Source organism: Nuphar pumila, chromosome 8, assembly GCF_984573655.1.
Source record: "Nuphar pumila chromosome 8, dmNupPumi1.hap1.1, whole genome shotgun sequence".
Classification (NCBI taxonomy): Eukaryota; Viridiplantae; Streptophyta; class Magnoliopsida; order Nymphaeales; family Nymphaeaceae; genus Nuphar; species Nuphar pumila.
In genome coordinates, this window is record NC_143256.1 from 43,589,543 (window position 1) to 43,609,061 (window position 19,519).

The 19,519-nt window shown below is 40.4% G+C and overlaps 1 protein-coding gene across 1 annotated transcript in view; it reads left to right on the plus strand.

Moving 5' to 3' along the window:
- The first annotated feature begins 4,922 nt into the window (after nucleotides 1-4,922).
- Nucleotides 4,923-19,519, plus strand: part of LOC149829918 (transcription initiation factor IIA subunit 2) — a 52,805-nt gene continuing 38,208 nt past the window's right edge. The window contains exons 1-3 of the mRNA XM_090015655.1: nucleotides 4,923-4,965; nucleotides 5,570-5,701; nucleotides 5,872-5,922. Of these exons, the coding sequence (XP_089871781.1) occupies nucleotides 5,573-5,701; nucleotides 5,872-5,922 (180 nt within the window). The 5' untranslated portion in view covers nucleotides 4,923-4,965; nucleotides 5,570-5,572. The remainder of the gene's footprint in view (nucleotides 4,966-5,569; nucleotides 5,702-5,871; nucleotides 5,923-19,519) is intronic.

Genomic DNA, 19,519 nt, shown 5'->3' on the forward strand with positions numbered 1-19,519 from the left:
AATTCGTATTTATGGCCATAGTCAGAATACGAATGAGACCCAAATTTGTGATTTTCGTATTAGCCACATTCAACATACACTCTTAGGCTAACTTCAAAATGCACTGCATTTCTCAAAAACAAAAAAAGATTTTATCAAATTCCTCAGAAAATATCTTTCAAATCTATGTTTATTCATTCATTTCATTCGATTTGCATCATGAAAGTATTTCAAACAATCATATGCTTTTATTTCAATTCAGAGAAATCGATCTTCTCAAAATTTTCTAAGTTTTTCTCAGAAAACAATCTTCTCAAAACTCTAAGTTTTTAAATGATGTTTCAAGTATTTCCCCAATTCAAATCATGATTTTCCAATATTCTAACATCCTCAATTTAAAGTTCAAAGCTCCAAGAAATCGATTTTCTTAAAGTCATCAGGATTTTATCAGAAATCAAACTTTCAAATCTTAGGATTTCTTCAGAAATCGACCTTTCTCTTCTTCAGAAATGCTTTCTCAATGCAATTCACAATTTTCCTAGAATCATCATTTTTCTAAAGTATTTCCCAAATATCAGAAGCAAACATCATATTTCTCAAAATGTGCATCTTTTCAAAATTTTATAGCACATGCCTGATTCTCTGTGTATTTAGGAAATAGAGCATGATTTAGATATTTGAACTTAGTTGAGCACACATTGATCCTTGGTTCAATTATCCCTGGTAAAGGCGTCAGGAACAGTTGAACCTCGTACCGATAGGCGAGTCCCATTCTACAGAATTTTTCTACAAATTTCAAAAATGAAGGCGAGTTATTTCAAAACTTTGGTCGAGTTTGACTCACAGAATCGTTTCTCTCTCTCGTAGAGGAATTTTTTTTGCGATGATAGCAATAGTATACCTTCGTGAACCATCAGTTCGGTCCATTAACATCATAACACCGGGGCCGGGTCCAGTAGACCGTGACCCTCCACGGGAAAGTTGTCACTAAGTTATCACAAGAAAATATATATGTGATCTGGTCCAACAAACTGGGGGTCAAACCTGAAACAGGTTGTCGACTTTAGCAGCGAGATGGGTGTGGTGATTGCACCCAAGTTTAATATTAACGGGTCGACTGTGTCTGGGTTCAGCAGAACCGAGTCCCACCGTGACCTTGAGTAACATTTGATGGGCAGGAATTGTGGACTGTCCACTTAAAACCATCTGGCGCTGATGTTGGGACTAAGCCCAACGTCTGTAGCAGTGGAATATGGGACTGCATACATACGGTGGCTAACCGTGGGTCAGCACTCGGTGGCATTGAGCTCAGCTGTGGCCCATCCCTTTAGGGAGGGTAGACTTAGAATGGTAAGCCAGCCTACCAAATCCACTGTTGGTGGTACTAATACCGCAGCTAGTCCAGATGGCCTAGTCGGCTACGACATATTGGATGATGTGAACGGGTGAGTTGGTGTTGCTGCAAAATTCGTAGCTGATGCCAAATATCTCCCCATCCCACCGTACAACTCATAAGGGGATGGTTACGTTGCTGTATTATGCGGAAGGGGTTGGTAGAGGCCACTTTCTTGGTGTGGACCATCTACATGGGTGAATCATGGTCGTATAAACCAGGTTGCAAGGATAAAAGAGCTAACAAGCTCGCTCACCAGGAAACAACCCGTGGATCATGACTCTAGTGTAGTACAACTTAGGTTGGAGTTTGAGTTATATGTCGAGAAAGACATAAGAATCATGACTATAGTGTGTATAACTCTAGTTAGAATTTTGAGTTATATGCCATGAGAAAGATAAGAATTTGGAGAGCTAACTGGCACAAAAAATCTTCGTCGGGTCAGCCGAGCATAAAAAAAAATGAGAAAATAAAGAAAGATAATAAATGTGAGAATTGAGTATATAGAAAAGGGTATATGTTACCAGTTTCTCATGGGGTTTCTGAGTACACCACGACAGTGTATGTTACTTGATTCCCGGGTTCTAGGTACACTGGATCATAATGTATGTCACCAGACCCATGATCCACTTTAGAGAGAGTGGGTGGTACACACTCCATGGGGCATGCTTGTGTTGTGAGAGTGAGGCATCTTACCCAGTCCCCAGCCATCGAATTTAGGGGACCAGGACTACCAATGAGTCCTAAGTGGTAGGTCTGAGTCTTCTGCATAAGAGTTAAGGGTGTATCCAGTGTTAGTACTTGCCAATTGGGGATCTTTCTCGGTCGAGCACCGTGCCCCTTTTGGGTATCCGTATGGCTAGATTATACGAGATATTAAATAATGAACCCCAACATAATCTCGATCTGCTACGATGTCGAATGTATGTGCGTACCCACATGGTTAAGAATAGAATAAAGAATCAAAACAATAAATGTAGTAATGTCCAATGAAACAGTTAGAGGTTCAAGTAGAATAGAACTTAGAGTTAAAACTCATAGGATCACAAGCGTGGGAATCTGAACTAGATGTGACAACCATAGTAAATAAATGTATGTTTAAATAAGTATTAAATTCCTGTCATATCATGTTATATACATACCTGTTTACATGACACTGCACATATGTATTTAGGATTGTATCACTTACTCGGACTGAGTTAGTCTGTTTCCTTTATGGTTTACTGTTTTTCAGGAGAGACTGTAAACGAACTATCCGAGTGAAGTCAGCGGCTTCGTCAGGGCGGTCATGGCACTACTGCTTTTCTGCTTGATATTTTTGGATATTTGAACTCTTATTATAAAGAACTCTGAAGAAATGGAATAAGAATTTACTTTTGATGTAGCTTTCCATTTGTTGGTTGTCGATTTGAATGTTATAAAAAAAAATTAGTTAAAATTTCAAGAGCAATAAATGGGGTTTTACAGTTCAATCCATAACCATTGGATCCAATTAATAGTTAGATTGGATCCAAATTAAATTGCACTCCAGATCCATCTTGGATCCAAATGGCAATTTTGGATTTAGAATCGAAGTTTAAGATACAAACCACCCAAAACTCATATAATCTTCACAATTTATCTTTTTCACTTATTCTTAAGATATTATTCATAACTAGAGATAAATGTTCATAATTAATCGAAATAAAAAAATCAAGAATTCACAATTATAGTGATAGATGCATCAATAATTTATTATTTATTTATTTTAATTATCAAAAAAGTCTTGGGTTTTACATCGTGGGTATTGTATTGAGCACAAAAGGTTGCTCCTTCCCAGCCACAAAGATAGGGGAACCCTCTATATTAGACTGCAGCGTGAAGGTAAAGAATTTCCTGAGTAAAGTGTGATGCATCAGGATGGTACTATGAGAACTTCTTTGGCTCTTGACGTCCCTCACCCGACATTGGTGAATGGTGCCCCGCTAAGCCAAAGCTATCCTATTTGAAAACAACGTCTGCACCATGGCCTTGACCCAGAACTAATGCCTGTGTTTGTACCCATAAAGATAATTATTGTAACTTAATTTGATTGCGCATTTAGATAGACATCACATGCATTGTATAAAAAAGAAAACCTAATTAAAGATAAGAAATGACTCATGCATACAATCAACTTCTGCAAGGGTAAGTGCATGCATTTATAACTCTTCATGCATATTTAATTATTTATATTTAAGTAGATGATTGGTATGCATATTTAATTATTCATATTTAACTGGATGATTGGTTGAAAGTAATTTCACGAATGTGTGCTTGAATGACATAATAGAAAATCATGCATGTATTTATAATGCATTTAATCTTCTTGAATTGATGAAAGATCAAATTAATTCTTGCCTATTTACTTTAATTTACATGTTTTGAATAGCTCTATCCTACTGAGACTTAATTGTCTGATCTTATTGACTTTAGCTATTTTTAGGTAGCGAGTTCACATGCGATGGCGTGAGGTTGCGGTGGGGACCGAGCCAAGCTTTTTTCATCCCTTCGATTATTTTGGATTGCGAACATTTATAAATGCTCAAGACTCAGATTTAAAATTTAAAATGTACTGTTATTATTAAATTTCAAACGTAATGGATATTTATTATTTATAGATGGTTAATTTTTAAAGTTTGATGCATATATAGAAAATGATGTTATCGAGAAGTAATACGTCAAGTTTTTGTCTCGTTTAAAATTTTCACTGCAATTTTATAAAATTATTTAAGAAAATTTTTACACAATTTTTGAGATAAAAAATTTAGGGTTTTATACCCATGGCTGATCTAGCATTGCTGAAGTGGCATGACTTATTTGACATGGGTCCCTCTGCTTGCTGAAACTTAGAGCTGAGATCCAGAATCATGCTTGATCTATTTTCATGTCTTGAGCCAACGGATGTAGCAACGGATGTAGGGTATCTTCTAACTCGATTTACATCATCTTGCATCCTGAGGAGCTTGAGTAATTGAGCCGAGGCAACAACTATTGGATATTTATTAAGATTATAGGACAACGGTGGATCCGTGTTAGCCATAATTTGGTCCACATTAATTGGATATGGGCTAAGTCTATAGAAATTGGGACCAGGTCACTTTGTGATTTTGTGATGCACGTTATACTGTGTCAAATTCGTGTCAATAGCCAAAGCGGGTTTTAGGGAGCATATCACATCATATGACATGTGATGGAATATATTCTAGATTCAATCTGTCTGTTCAACTGATAGCTCACTTGGATTGGACTGATCTAACCAATCCAGATGCATCACTTAAACAACTAGGACCATCATAGATCCTACAGGATACTTTATGGTTTTTTTGTGATATAGATATCGGATGCTCTCATCCTTGAGGGCCCGTTTGAATTGCGGATCTAAGTCCGGACCCGATAATGCTAGAATGGAGTGGGTAGGATTTTGGTTATCCATTAACGTAATCCGGATCGTTCATGATCCACCCCATCTGCCACCGACCGCGTGCACTGTGGTTTGTCTATAAATGCCACATGTGCCACATCTTCATTTATCTCTCTCTCTCTTTATCTCGATCTCTTCTCGGTTCCCTCTGGTACTTCCAAGTCCCTAATGTTTTACGTTGTTGGGTTTTTTCCTTTTCCCTAAAAAATGATTGAATTCTAGTTTTCCTTTTTTGTATTGATCCTGCTTCCTAAGCGGAAACACGTTTTCTTTAAAAGCTGTGGATTGGTGGAAATTCATTATATGATTCCTTTTTATCATCAAATTTTCTTCTATTTCATATATTCTTTGCCGATCTTTCTGTACTTTTGATCTCTTTTTTCTTTTTACATTTTTGGGGGTAAAATTAGGGTTTTAGGCAATGGAGTAGTTAAATTTGTTTTATAGATGTTTTTATCCCACTTTTTGGTTGAGAGGTTGCGATTTCAGAAAAAATAGCAGTGAATTGGTGTGGTTTTTCTCAGAATTGGTAGTGTAGATTTTCATAATGCTGTTGAGCTTTTATGGTATTGATAAACAGAAGTTTGTGTCTTATTTTTTCGTTGGTTGTATATCAATTTATACTTTTTGATTCTGCGATAAAGAGGAGTGCATTGGGTGCTGTTGTTTCTCTTGTTGGTGGAGTAGATTTCTAAGAAACTTGCCCAGATATCATTATTTTTGTGATATATGCTCATTTATTTTTTGATTCCCAGTAAATGGCAACGTTTGAGCTGTATAGGAGGTCAACGATAGGGATGTGCTTGACTGAAACTCTGGATGAGATGGTCTCGAGTGGGACTCTTACTCCTGAACTTGCAATTCAAGTTCTAGTGCAGTTCGACAAGGTAAACTTTTTATAGTTTTGCTGCTATAACCCTGTTCTTGCTTCTGGTGTTTGAATTGCTGGATATTCAGTTTCTCTTGTCATTTTGTTCATGCTTTTATTTGTTATAGTGAAAAAAAGGTTAAGTATTGAAGATTGATAATCTCCCTGTAATGCTTATCTTTGACACAGTCTATGACAGAAGCTCTTGAGACTCAGGTGAAGAGCAAGGTTAACATCAAGGTCTGAGTTTAACTTAAATTTCATGAATTTGCATGATTATTTTGAAAAAATCATTGTTATTTCTAAGTTTATGGAATGTGTTAGAAGAACCTCTTGTGAAAGGGGTGCCTACCCTTTCAAGTTCTCAAGAAAATTCAACTTATATGGAATATTGCTGCTTCATCTTTCATCTCAAGTTCTATATGGTAAATTGAAGATTCATATGTTTGTTATTTGGATCATGCTAGTTTTAGCGACTTCATCTCTCTCTCTCTCTCTGTCTGTCTCTCTCTCTCGAGCTGATTTACAAATCATGCACCGTAAAACTCTACTACTATTCCTTCTTGGTGCATGACCATTGTGCTTTGGCATTCATTAATTGTTTTCTAAAAATAGATGCATGTAATGCTATTAATGCGGAAAGGTACAGTAAAATGTGGGTATGCTTGTGCTTATTTTATTATTGACTTTAATCGATATGGAGATGAGATGTGCAATAATGGAAAAAGATGTTACTTATTTTCATTAGTATCAAACCCTAGCTTGTTTTAGTTTTGTGTTTGATAAGAAAGATTTGCAGGTGTCTGTCTAAACTAGTTTATCAAGTAGCCATAATTGACTAACGGCTAATGTGCGTAAACCTCCCAGTTCCAAAATCAAGTACCATGAAATGGGAATAGAGTTATGAACTTTTGATACTAATTATGGTGATTAAGATTTCCAACATAAAGACAATATCCTAAATTAAATTAGTAATGTTGAAACTTGAAAGCCAACACCAGGATGTGCTCATACATGAATGCAATAAAAAGGGCTGCCTTTATCTTCATATTTCGAATACATGATTTCAATCATGTGCAAACAACAACCTCAAAAGAAGAGATGTGATGCTAGATATAATTAGACTAAGTCAACCTATCAAGTTTGACCAAATTGGGGGAAAGAGGGGGTCTAGGTTTACTTGGTTAGATCACCAAGCTATTATGAAAGTGTTTGTTGGAAAATAGTTGTAGGAGTACTATATTACATGTAGTATTATGATTGCTTTACCATTTCACGCCAATTATAGTGCCTCATGTTTACATTAAATATTTTATGAGAAAATATAAATAAAGACATTGAAAAAAGCGTATCAGATATATATTAATTGGAATGATAACTCTAAAATGTGACTACAGAGAGAGAGAGAGAGAGAGAGAGAGAGAGAGAGAGAGAGAGAGAGAGAGAGAGAGAGAGAGAGAGAGAGAGAGAATCCTTTACTTTGTTGCAATGCTAACCATAGGCACCTGTATCATTCAAGGTAATTTCCTGGTAAGGATTTATCTCATAGAGTGTTTCAATAAGTGGTTTTTCTTGTGAAAATCTCGGGAGTTTTAAAATTTTTAAAAATATAAAAAATAATAGGTTTTGTGTCATTTTTCTTGAAAAAATATAAGGAAAGAATGAGGTTTTGTCATAATATCCACAACTTGAATTTTATGTGCTAACAAATCATTGCTTTAGTTCTTGATCTTAAATCTTCTCTTTCAAGAAGTGATTATCGATCACAATATGCTTCATTTTATTGTGCTGCACAGGATTAGTTGATATTGTTATGGTCCAAAATATGACAGTACATCCAGATCCAAATCTAGTGCCCAATTTCTAGACGCCATCTCCAAAGGATAATGTGGACTGACCATGACGTGGCAACTGACATGACTTCTCTAATGGTTGACAAGTCAAAGACCTAGAGACCTAGTCAAGAGCAGAAGAAACAGGTCACATGTCAAGTCTAGAGGCCAAGCTAGTTGAGGAGTGGGGTCCACCTTGGGTGGCGTGTGATGCTGGAGGGTCCTAGGGGACGTCCCTTAGTTCTAGAAGTTAATTAGTGGTAATTAGTTAGTTAATTAAATATTAGAGTCCTTTAGTTGGTTTGTTCTTACGAGGAGTCTTTGGCAAAGAGTTTCTTTATGTAAGTAGGACTCAACCCAATCTCTATCTATATAAGGTCTTGGGGAGCCATATTATCATTGATTAATGAATTGACGTTCTCTCAAGGCCTAGCCGTCCCCTCCTCTCTCTTCTTTCTTTTCCTCTGCCGTCTCTTCCCTCTGACGCCTTCCTCTTGGACGTCCCTACCCCCATTGACGTCTTAATCTCTTCTCTCTCTTTGATCTCACCTGGCACTACAATGTAGTGGTGGATGTAGCCTATGCAAAATGGCCCAAGCCCTTTACGAGTTTCTTTTAGAGATTCAGGAAGACTATATTGCTCGGGAAAGCCGTTTAGAAGCGTCTACGGCCGTAGTTCTGCTTTACCGCCCTCTTTGAAGCCTATCTCAGGTACTCATCCCTCCAACCCTCTGATATTAGTTTCTTAGACCTGTAACCCAGACCCTAGGTTGCATTATCTTGCTTTCCATAGCCTTAGAATCAAAACCGCATCTACCCGATTAACTTGAAAAACCCTATTCTCACTGTTTGACCTTCCCATCCTCCCAACAACCTATTTTACTATTTCTTGACGTCCCCCTCACTATCTCTCTTCGTTTTTTTTCTCTGGCATCCTTACCCTCTCACGTCCTCTTTTCTCTCTCCTTCCTCTTGGACGTCCCTAGCCCCTTGACGTCTTTATCTCTTCTCTCTCTGATCTCACCTGGCACTATGGTGTGGTGGTAGATCTAGCTTACGCAAATTGGCCCAAGCCTTTTACGAGTTTCTTTTAGAGATTCATGAAGGCTACATTGCTCAGGAAAGCCGTTCGGAAGCCTCTATAATTGTGGTTTTGCTTTAGAGCCCTCTCCGAAGCCTATCTCAAGTACTCAACCCTCTAACCCTCTGATATTAGTTTCCTAGACCTGTAACCAGACCCTAGGTTGCATTATCTTGCTTTCCATATCCTTAGAATCAAAACCGGATTTACCTGATTAACTCGAAAAACCCTATTCTCACTATTTGACCTTCCTAGCCTCCCAACGACCTATTTTACTGTTTCTTGACTTGTAGCAGCCTATCCTAACCCTGACACACTTCCCTAGGTGTCTAGAAAGCCCTTGGTTCAGTCTATATTAGATCTGAACTCCTTTCTCGATTGGCCGCTGTGGCCATTTTTAGCCTACCCGATTTCCCTGTTTCTTTAGGTCTTTTCTTAGAAACACCTAAACCCTATACCACAGTTACCCTTAGACCTCTACCCCATCGTGTCCAGCGGGGGCCTGCACCCTAGACACGTCCAACCCAACGTAAGAGGGCTAAGAACTACATACACGATCCTCTCGCTTCCATCGGGCTCAGACTAGAGCATCCGTTTGTTGTTAGTTCGGGGCTCCCTTCATGTCCAAGCTCTTAACCGATTTCATCGGAGTTTGAGGAGGGTGCAACAGGTTGGTATCATAGCGAAGTCTTCCATATGAATATTCCACCACCCAATGGGTCTAGAAAAGCAAGGAAACTCGTAAGCATGTAGAACAGGCTCAGACTCTTTCCAAGCAAACACATGCCAAAATTTCGGCAACGTCAAGAGACCATGGAGATGAACACCAGACTTGAGTGCATCGAGAGGGCTGTCTCAACCCTGGTCGATCGGATCGAGAACGTCCGCACACCCAGGCAAGATTCATAAATTAGGAAGCCTATTTTTAGGGTGGTCGATTTGGGTGTGTCTCTTCTAGGTGAGTCACCACATGATCATCGAGGCAGGAAACCTCGCTTTGAGGTTCCTGTATTTGCAGGAGAGAATGTGCATGCGTGAATCTTTAAAGTCAAGCACTTCTTTACTTGTCATAGCGTACTGGTTGAAACACGTGTTTTTGAGGTAGTCACTCCTCTCGAGGGTGGCACTGCTTTGGTATGAGTGGTTAGACACCGTACAAGACACATCATCTTAGGAGGACTTTATAGAGCAAATCATGGAGCGGTTTGAGCCCACAGTCTTGCTAAATCACCATGTGGAGCTCAAGAACCTGAAACAGAGGGTAGCTTGGAGGAGTACCAGGTTGAGTTTGAGAACCTTTATGCTCTTCTGCCACTGGTGGACGATGAGACTTTGTTAGGGTCTTAAATCGGTGGATTGTAGGAGGATCTTCATATAGAGGTCCTAGCTGCAGTTGTTCGAACTCCTGAGGAGGCCTATAGAGTGGCCAAGCTCCAGGAGGAAAAGTAGAAGAGGCTCCAGGCTTTTCGAAAGCCAGACATGCCTACCGATGCACGCAGTAGGACATTAGTTGGCCAACCGAAGGCGGCATCAGCCAAGGAGCTGATGTCAACCACTAAGGTTGAAACAATTACATGCATCCAGGCGTGAAGAACAGATCAAGAATGGCTTATGCTTCAACTGCAACGAAAAGTGGTTCAAGGGCCACACGAGCAAGTCCTACCACGTCTTTCAGGTATTATCTTTTAGGTAGTGGAATCCGATTCCGAGGAAGATGATCCGCCTGACCCGCTTGACGAGGAGGATGATACTAAGGGAGAGCCATATGAAGTATCTCTTTCCACGCTGTAACCTTGAGATCGATGTCACCACTCCCAGTTCGATGTGAGTTATTGGGCACATGAGCAAACATAAGGTGAATGTGCTCATTGACACCGGTAGCACCCACAACTTCATTCAAGAGGGTATTGTCTGGTGATGCAAGTTCAAAGAGCATTCAATTTTTTATGTGATGGTCGACAACAGGTCATATCTTAAGAGCATGCAGGTCTGCAAAAATATTAGTTTGCAACTCTAGGGAGCTGAGTTCGTGGTAGACTTATAGGTCTTGCCTATTCACGGGGTGGACGTCGTGCTTGGGATGCACTAGATGCATATGCTGAGGAAGGTAGCGTGGGATTTCAAGGCCATGAAGATGACCTTTTGGAAGGATGGATATGTGATCATTCTTGCTTCCATTAGACCTCCTTCAGTGGAGGAAATTTAGCCCAAGGGTGCTTTGAAGCAGTTGAAAGGTACCTAGACAACATATTTGCTCACTGCTCAAGTAGTATAGCCCAGACCTGCCCAGATCCCTATAAACGTTCCTATCCATTATGCTGTAGTCTTGGCCGAATTTGCTGAGCCACACAGACTGCCACCTATGAGATCTCAGGACCATCAGATTCCTCTGAAGGCTAAATTAGAACCCGTGTCGATTCGGCCCTACAGGTATGCTCACTCCTAGAAAGATGAGATCGAAAACTTAGTGGGTGAGATGTTGAGCCAGGGCATCATACGTCCCAACGCGAGTCCCTTTTCCTCACCTGTGTTGCTAGTGAAGAAAAAGGATGGGTCTTGGAGATTTTGTGTAGATTATCGGGCTCTTAATGAGATTACGTTAAAAGATAAGTTCCCGATCCTGGTCATTGAGGAGCTTCTAGATGAGTTGCACGACACAAGCTTCTTTACAAAAATAGATTTCCGTTTCGGTTATCACCAGGTGTGCATGGTCCGTGAGGATGTGCAGAAGACAAACTTTCGAATATATGAAGGGCTATATGAGTTCATGGTGATGCTGATTGGGTTGACCAATGCACCGACTACGTTTCAGGCGATTATGAATGATGTATTCAAGTCGATGCTACAAAAGCTTATGTTGGACTTTTTCGACGATATACTGGTGCATAGTCGTACTTGGCCTGCATATTTGCAGATTGTACTACGGACATTGCATGAGCACCAACTATATGTCCGAGATGTCTAAGTGCCTCTTTGGACTAACTGAGGTAAGTTACCTTGGCCATATTGTCTCTGGTTCCAGAGTTTAGGCTGATTAACAAAAGATAGTGGCCATGAAGGTTTGGCCCCTATCGCAGACTGTTCGAGCACTTCGCGGGTTTCTTGGGTTGACTGGCTACTACAGGTGTTTCGTGAGAGATTATGGTCTCATAGCTCAGCCCTTGACCTCCCTTTTAAAGGACAATTCTGTGTGGTTCGGAAAGGCCACTATTGCTTTTGAGAGGTCGAAGGAAGCGATGTGCCAGGCCCCAGTTCTTGCCTTGTCGGATTTCTTCAAGGTGTTTGTTGTGGAGACCGATGCATGTGATAGTGGGGTTAGCGTTGTCCTCTCACAGGAAGAACACCCCATTGCTTTTATGAGTAAGGCACTACCTATGACAAGGAGGTGCTGACCACTGTATTAGCTGTGGAGAAGTGGCGCCCATACCTCTTGGGGCGAAAGTTTGTGATTCATATCGACCACCAGAGCCTCAAGTACCTAATGGGGCAGCGTGTCACCGCAGTTAGCCAACATAGATGAGTTGTGAAGCTCATGGGATATGACTTCGAAATCCAGTACAGGAAGGACAAGGAAAACGTTGCAGTTGTCATATCTCGACAGTTCGAGGGGTCTTCAGGTTCGCACCTTCTCACCACTATTGACTGTTCGATTTGGAAACAATCATGTTTAGCTCAGAAGGGCCACAATACTCATACAAGAGATGGTGAGTGAGTTGATTTCAGATCCGAAGAGTCACCATAACCACACGGTTAGAGGTGGGGTCTTGTTCTATAAAGGATAAATCTATATCCCGCCTGAAAGCGATGTGCTTCAGAGTCTTCTGCATGAAGTGCATGATACTCTTTATGCTGAACACAGAGGAGTGTCCGAGACATACCAACGATTGAAATCATTATTTTATTTGCCGGGTATAAAGGGCTATGTCCGCGAGTATGTGCGGAAGTGTTTGGCATATAAGGTAAACAAATACGAGGCTATCAAACCTCCCAGGTTGTTACGACCGTTGCCTATTCCCGAGCATGCCTGGCAGGACATATCCATGGATTTTGTTCATGGAAGTCCTACTTGCATGTGAGTAGAAGTGATTATGAGAGTGGTGGATCGTTTTTCGAAATATGCATACTTCATCTCACTACGAAGAGAGTAATCCGCCGAGTTGGTCGCACGCCAGTTTGTGAGTCATGTGGTCAAGCTCCACGGTTTGCCTAGGAGCATCGTCAGTGATCGAGACTCGATTTTCCTGAGTCAATTCTGGATCTCCTACTGTGCCTTGAGTGGTTCCAAGCTGAACTACATTACAACCCATCACCCATAGACAAACGAAGATTGTGAACAAGGCAACTGAGACGTATCTCCGGTGTTTTGTGGGTGCTTTCTTCTATGGGTTGAATATGCCTACAACACAAGTCATCATTCCACCATTGATATGACTCTCTTTGAGTCACTATATGGGTTCCCACCGTCGTTGGTGATGGCCTATGAACACGGGAGTGCTGCATATCTTGAAGTTGATCGAGACTTGAGAACGCAGGACGAGATTCTCGCTACCTTGAGACAAAATATTGCCAAGGCCCAACAGTGTATGAAGCAGATCTATGACAGGAGCCGTACAAACAGGTCATTTCAGGTAGGAGATTGGGTTTGGTTGAAGAGGAAGCCCAGAGGCCAGAAGACCTTTTTTGCCCAAGACAACCATAAGCTCCTTCTTAGTATTTCTGTCTGTAATGTATATAAGAGTGGGTTGAAAAGTGCTTAGCCCTGCCCATTGATGTGCAGATACATCTTGTGTTCCACGTGTTCTGCCTTCAGTCGTTTCATGGTGAGCCACCTGCACTAGTAGAAGCTCCCATGATGAGGACCGAGAACCCCAACCCACTGGTATTCTGAAGACCAAGAGACTCCACAAGTGTGATTGTATTATGTGAAAACATCTTGTAGAGTGGGACAATGAGGGCAAAGACATTGCTATATGAGAATGTGAATTTAATACGAAGAAGAGCTTCCTAGACTTTGGACCTTGGGGAGAAGGTCCGTCAAAGAGTGGTGGATCTGTTACGATCCAGAATATGACAGTAGATTCAGATTCAGACACCATCTCTAGAGGATAATGGGAGTTGACCAACACAATGTGGGTCCTACGATGATGACGTGCTAGCTGACATGACTTCTCTAATGGTTGACAAGCCAAAAATCTAAAGTTCTAGTCAAGAGCAGAAGAAACAGGACACGTGTCATGAACTAGACACTTTGTATCCAAGTGTCAGACACTTCGTGTCCCCATGTCGAACACACAACACCTGTCCCTTTTTTCAATACTTGCACTTAAGAAAACCGTGTGTTCATGGCGTATCCAGTTGGGTCTCTGTCCGACATAGACACCTTGAGTGCCTAGAAGTGTCCATGTAACATAGCTTTCCCTTGTTATCAAGGTTCGGCTGCCATACCCATGTTGACAACATGGGTACGGGTACTAGATGCAGTGCGGGTACACTGCTGGTCGGGTATAATGCAGACCCAAACCTCAGGGAAAAAAAAGCAAAAGCACCCCACCCCCCCACACACAGACTCTCTCCCCCTGGTCTCGCTCTCGAAACCCTTGACTCTCTCTGATGCAACCAACTATAGGAGTCGGGTCGCAAGTGCACTTACACTTTACGTTCTAATGCGGAAGCGATTTTTGAATCTTTAAACAAGGTGTCAAATTTGAAAATACTTTCAAATTTTATGAGATCATCAAATCTGTTCGCGCACACTTGGTCTGTCCCATATATATATATATTATTGTATGCGACCTGCAAAAAAAGAATACTCCAATATTTCGCTCTCCAACTTCCACCAAACTACAATATCTCAAATAAAGTGGCGCTTCAATAATGCTTTTAATAAATACGTTGAACACACACTTGCAGCTACCACACACGCATAAACAAATAATATGACAATCAGTTTTGAATTTGCACGTCAGTTCAAAGTACATGGGTATTGACATCAGTCAGGGGTCAAATCAGATCAGGCAGACTGATTTCGGTTGAACTGGATATGCGCAACCCAGGGACCAAAAGCACTCAATGTCTGGCGTTTGAGGTTCACTGCAGGACCTACAGGGGGGAATCAATGGTTCTGGAAGTACAGCACAAAACACACCAGACTCAAGGACAAGTTAGACGACGAGTTGTGAATGAAGGCAATCAAACCCAGGGAAAAAACACTATCAGTGTTTTCCTCTGTGGTACCTCTACCTATTTTTAGAAAGGGAACTCAAGTAGCTCAACACATCGTTCTCTATGCGCATAAACAGTTGGCGGAAATGATTTCAAGAAACCCCCAAAAAATACAACAGTCCACCAAATCAGTTCAACACACGTTAGAGCAGATTTTTCACTTGACACAAATCACAGTTCAGTAAAAACATTAGCATTAACAGATATGTTTTCGTAACACAGACTAAAATCCAACTCCTATGCAACATTCAATCCACAGGAAAAATATATCAGCACAAAAAAATCACAGACAGATTGAGAATCACAAACAGGATGCTGTTGGTTTCATCATGGGTTACAATCACAAGAACAAATAAAACTCATGCTCAGCATTCGCTAGAAGTTACTGCCAGGGTTCAGATCCAAAACAAGCCACAACATCACCATCAACTGGACCCACAAACAACAGCACGCAATGGAGTTCAGCCGCCCCAATGGATTTGCGTCCAGCGGATGCAGATTCACACCCAGAACTAGCCATCTGGCAATAAGTGGGGGTCAAGGGTTCACGCCAACAGAAGCTTCCCCAAAACGCAGGTTCAATGGAGTTCACGCACCACTGTTCAAGCCTTTACGCTCAACCAACTCGTAGCCACAAGTTCACGCTGTCACAAACTCCACCAGCTCGTTCACAAGATCCACAAGATTTCAGAATGCTCACGTCTTCCTCTCCAAGAGAGAGTTCAACCATCCACGATTTTCAGAAAGATGGCAAAAAGGCCCTTTCACGATTTTGGCATTCCTTTTAAAAGGAAGCAATGATTGCTCATGGACTCTCATTGGGCCTTGGAAGGTCACCTTCCAAGGGCCAATGATAGAACCAAATTCAAATCTCGATTTCTCATTGGACCTCTTGACTGCCCAACTACAAGAGGCCAAAAAAAAAATGTCAGGTTCAAACCAAACGGATTTAGATCTGGACCTAAAAAAATAAAATTCTATCCAATTAACCCCATACACTCGCTAGTGCCACACACAAATTATACAGGGCACTAGCACTATCCGGATCCGGAAGATCCGACCCCTAAAAAAGATAAAATTATAAATATTTTATGTATGTTTCCAAAAATCACAAAAATTGGAACCATCACCAAAATGAATTTTTCTAAGATTAATAGAACAAAAACCTCAGAAAATAAATATTAAAATGATGCCTTTACCCTTGAGATCCGTTTGGACCCAAATGACCCCGACTTTGGTTGGATCTTCTAGAGTATATTCTCCCGTAACAGGCTGTCAAAGGCAGGCCATTCTTCTGCATCTCCTCACATATGTCGGGACGATCTGGATTCTGGATGCTCTGCATCACTCTCTCTCCTTGGTCTCACTCTCGAAACCTGTAACTCTCTCTCACTCTCCTTGGTCTCGCTCTCCCCTCTTCTCTCTCTCTCTCTCTCGTTTCCCCCTTCTCTTTGTCTCTCTCACTCTCTCTCTCGGCGACAGCAAGGTCACTTATGAGAGAGAGGGGTAAACCAAAGGGGTTGGAGAGAGAGAGAGTACCTACCACGTATGGGGTCCTCCTTCATATCTCAATCGAGAGAGAGAGAGGCGGTGGTCCCTTTTATATTTTTCCAAGCACACACACATTTTTAAAACACCCTCTTATTTAAAAAAATTATTTTATCCTTTCTTCCTCTTTTACATTTAAAATGTTATTATATATATGTCCCTGTACCCACATTTTTTGAACTTGTTGTGTCGTACCCTCCGTATCTGTACCCGCAGTTGCACATGTACCATAACTCTTATATGGAAATACTGGACATGTAAGATTGGTCTTCACTTTATCAAGGAAAACATGGAAGATCAAAAAATTGAGTTGCATTTTTCATAAACTAAAGAATACAAAATAGAAAAATTTCTTCAAGAACTTATGTTTACAAAAGAATGACAACTAAAATGATTTGCATGTCTACAACTCCTTCCCCTACTGCAACAATGGAGTCCCCACATTATATGATATTTTTCAAACCCTTCCCACTAAGGTTTGCAAGCTTCCTAAATTTGAAAACAAGGTATCCATTGTAATGACCCCAATTGACCCTCATAAAAATAGTGATTTTTTTTTAAAACAATTGTGGAAACCAACCCAAGGATACGAGGCCTCACACCAAACTACAAACTAAAATTTGCATTGAATCAAATGAAGAATAAATAAAACTTTATTAATTCAATAAATAATGTCAAATAGTCTAGATACAAAAATTGTCTATCTCAGTAGAGCCACTCTGTCATGAACCAGAAACCAGTCACAAAGCTCACAGTCTTCAGCCAGCTAGTCAGGACATCGCTAAGCATCCGTGCCTGAAAAGCAGTTTTAAGAAAACAAGTAAGAACCAAAGTCCTTTGTACGAATTATTTTAAAAATCTAAACAGTAAAGAAAATAGCATAAACCAGATTCATGCATAAATTTCATAGGAATATCACAATTAACTACTTACTATTCAAGCATTTAAACAAAATATCATGCAAAATTAATTATTATGCAAAGCCAAATATGCATAAATGCATAAAGTAATGTTAAACAGTAAATATGCATGAATAACTTATTAAGTTATTTATCAGAGTTGCTTTTGTATGCATGTCCCTATTAAATGCACATAAGTTTAATTTTCACTTTTCCTTAAACCTGTAGATACTCAAAACATGCACAAATTCCCAAAGTCTAAGTGAAGTTTTCAGTTGTAGCTTAATACACAAATTTGCATTTTATTATTGGGTTTCACACTTGTCTCTTGATTGATATCTGTAATCCTTACCTTTCATCGAAACATTATGAATCCTCACCTAATGTTGGGACATCAATAAAAATCTTCAACCGACGCCACTTTCTTGGTATATCAAAACTACAACTGAGTTAACAACACCAACCCTAGGCAAAATGACTGAAATCTTCCTAAAATCGTGGCCAGAAGGTGAACCATTATATCGGGTTTAGTGGCACAATCACACACAAAGTTTTAGTATCCTCACGGTTTCTCAAGACCGCCATCCAAGATTCCCACACCGTGGAAGAGACATCAAGGAAGAAATTAATTACACTGTTTGGTCTCTTTTACCTTTGAAATAATTTCAAGTTCTTTACTCAAGAACCGTTTTGCAAATCAACATACAAAATAAATTTCGGGCCCTGACTCGCACAATTTAACAGTGCAATTAAATTTGAAAAACTATTAAATTTTCAAAAATAAATTTTGCAATGCATAAATAAAATCAACAATAATTGGAGCAACACATGCTCCTGGACTACACGGCTCGCAGTGGTTCACGACAACTAACACATCTCAATAGTGATTTATGCATCTTTGAAAAATTTCAGTGAACATGCAACACACTTATTATTTTAATACATGTTCACAATGCATATTCAAACACACAAATGAATGCACATGAAACTAAATGCATACACATGCCAATCAATGCTCGCAGAACACATTAACTTGATAAATTTCATGCATAAACAATCAAACATCATATGATTGTATTTATGCAAACATCAAATAAATTTCAGATTCATGCGTATGATATGCACAACTGCAAGTCAATCAAATCAAAATCATGTATATGTATCATTTCAGGAAAATGCATACATCAATCTTAAACATGTAAACTATGTCACATGGGTGCGGGTGTGGGGGTGCGATACTTTAAAAAACCTTGGGTGCGGGGGTGTGGCAGGGCAAAAATGTAAAAAATTATATATATATATATATAATTTTGAAGTTTTAACAATTAACAGGGCTCGACCCCTCCCCTGCCGATCCAAAAAGAGAGCGAGAGGGAGCAAGGGGCTCGACCCCTCCCCTGCTGACCCAACAAGAGAGCGAGAGGATACCTGCAACGAGGGAGAGGAGGAGGTGGCGTCGGGCTCCCCTGCGAGACGTCGGGAGGAGAGGAGGCGAGCGAGAGAGCGGAGCTGCGCGGGAGAGGAGAGGAGAGGATTAGGGCAATTTTTTTCCCTAATCCTCTTTTGCTGCCCCTTTTGATCGGGCAACAATTTTTTTTTTTACGTTCGAAAATTTGGATGAAAAAGAACTTGGGTGCGTTGACTGCACCCAGGGTCATGTTGACCGCACCGGGTGCCGCACCCGCACGTGTGGCACCTGCTTTGCCGAGTCCCTGTCACTTAGCATGTAAATGATCAAATTCATATATTAAATCAATTATGCAGAAATTTCTATCGAGCCAACCACTGAACTGGGGCTGATCTGATTTCACAAATCAAACAATCAGAGTGTAGTGAAGCTTGGTGAGCAAGATATACCGGTGAATGATTATTTCAAATATTTGGGATCCATCATTCAAAAGTATGGAGAAATTGATGGAGATGTAAATCATAGGATAAAGGTTGGGTGGATGAAATGGAAAAGTGCTACTGGAGTGTTGTGCGATCGTAGAATGCCATTGCGGTTGAAGGGAAAGTTTTATAGGACGACTATTAGACCCGCTTTACTATATGGTACGGAATGTTGGGCTGCCAAGAGACATCATATTCAAAAAATGAGTGTAGCTGAGATGCGGATGCTTAGATGGATGTGTGGAAATACAATAAAAGATAAGATTCGGAACGAAGAGATACGTAAGAAGGTAGGTGTTGCACCCATTGAAAATAAGATGCGAGAGAATCGTTTACGGTGGTTTGGACATATTCGGCGAAGGCCT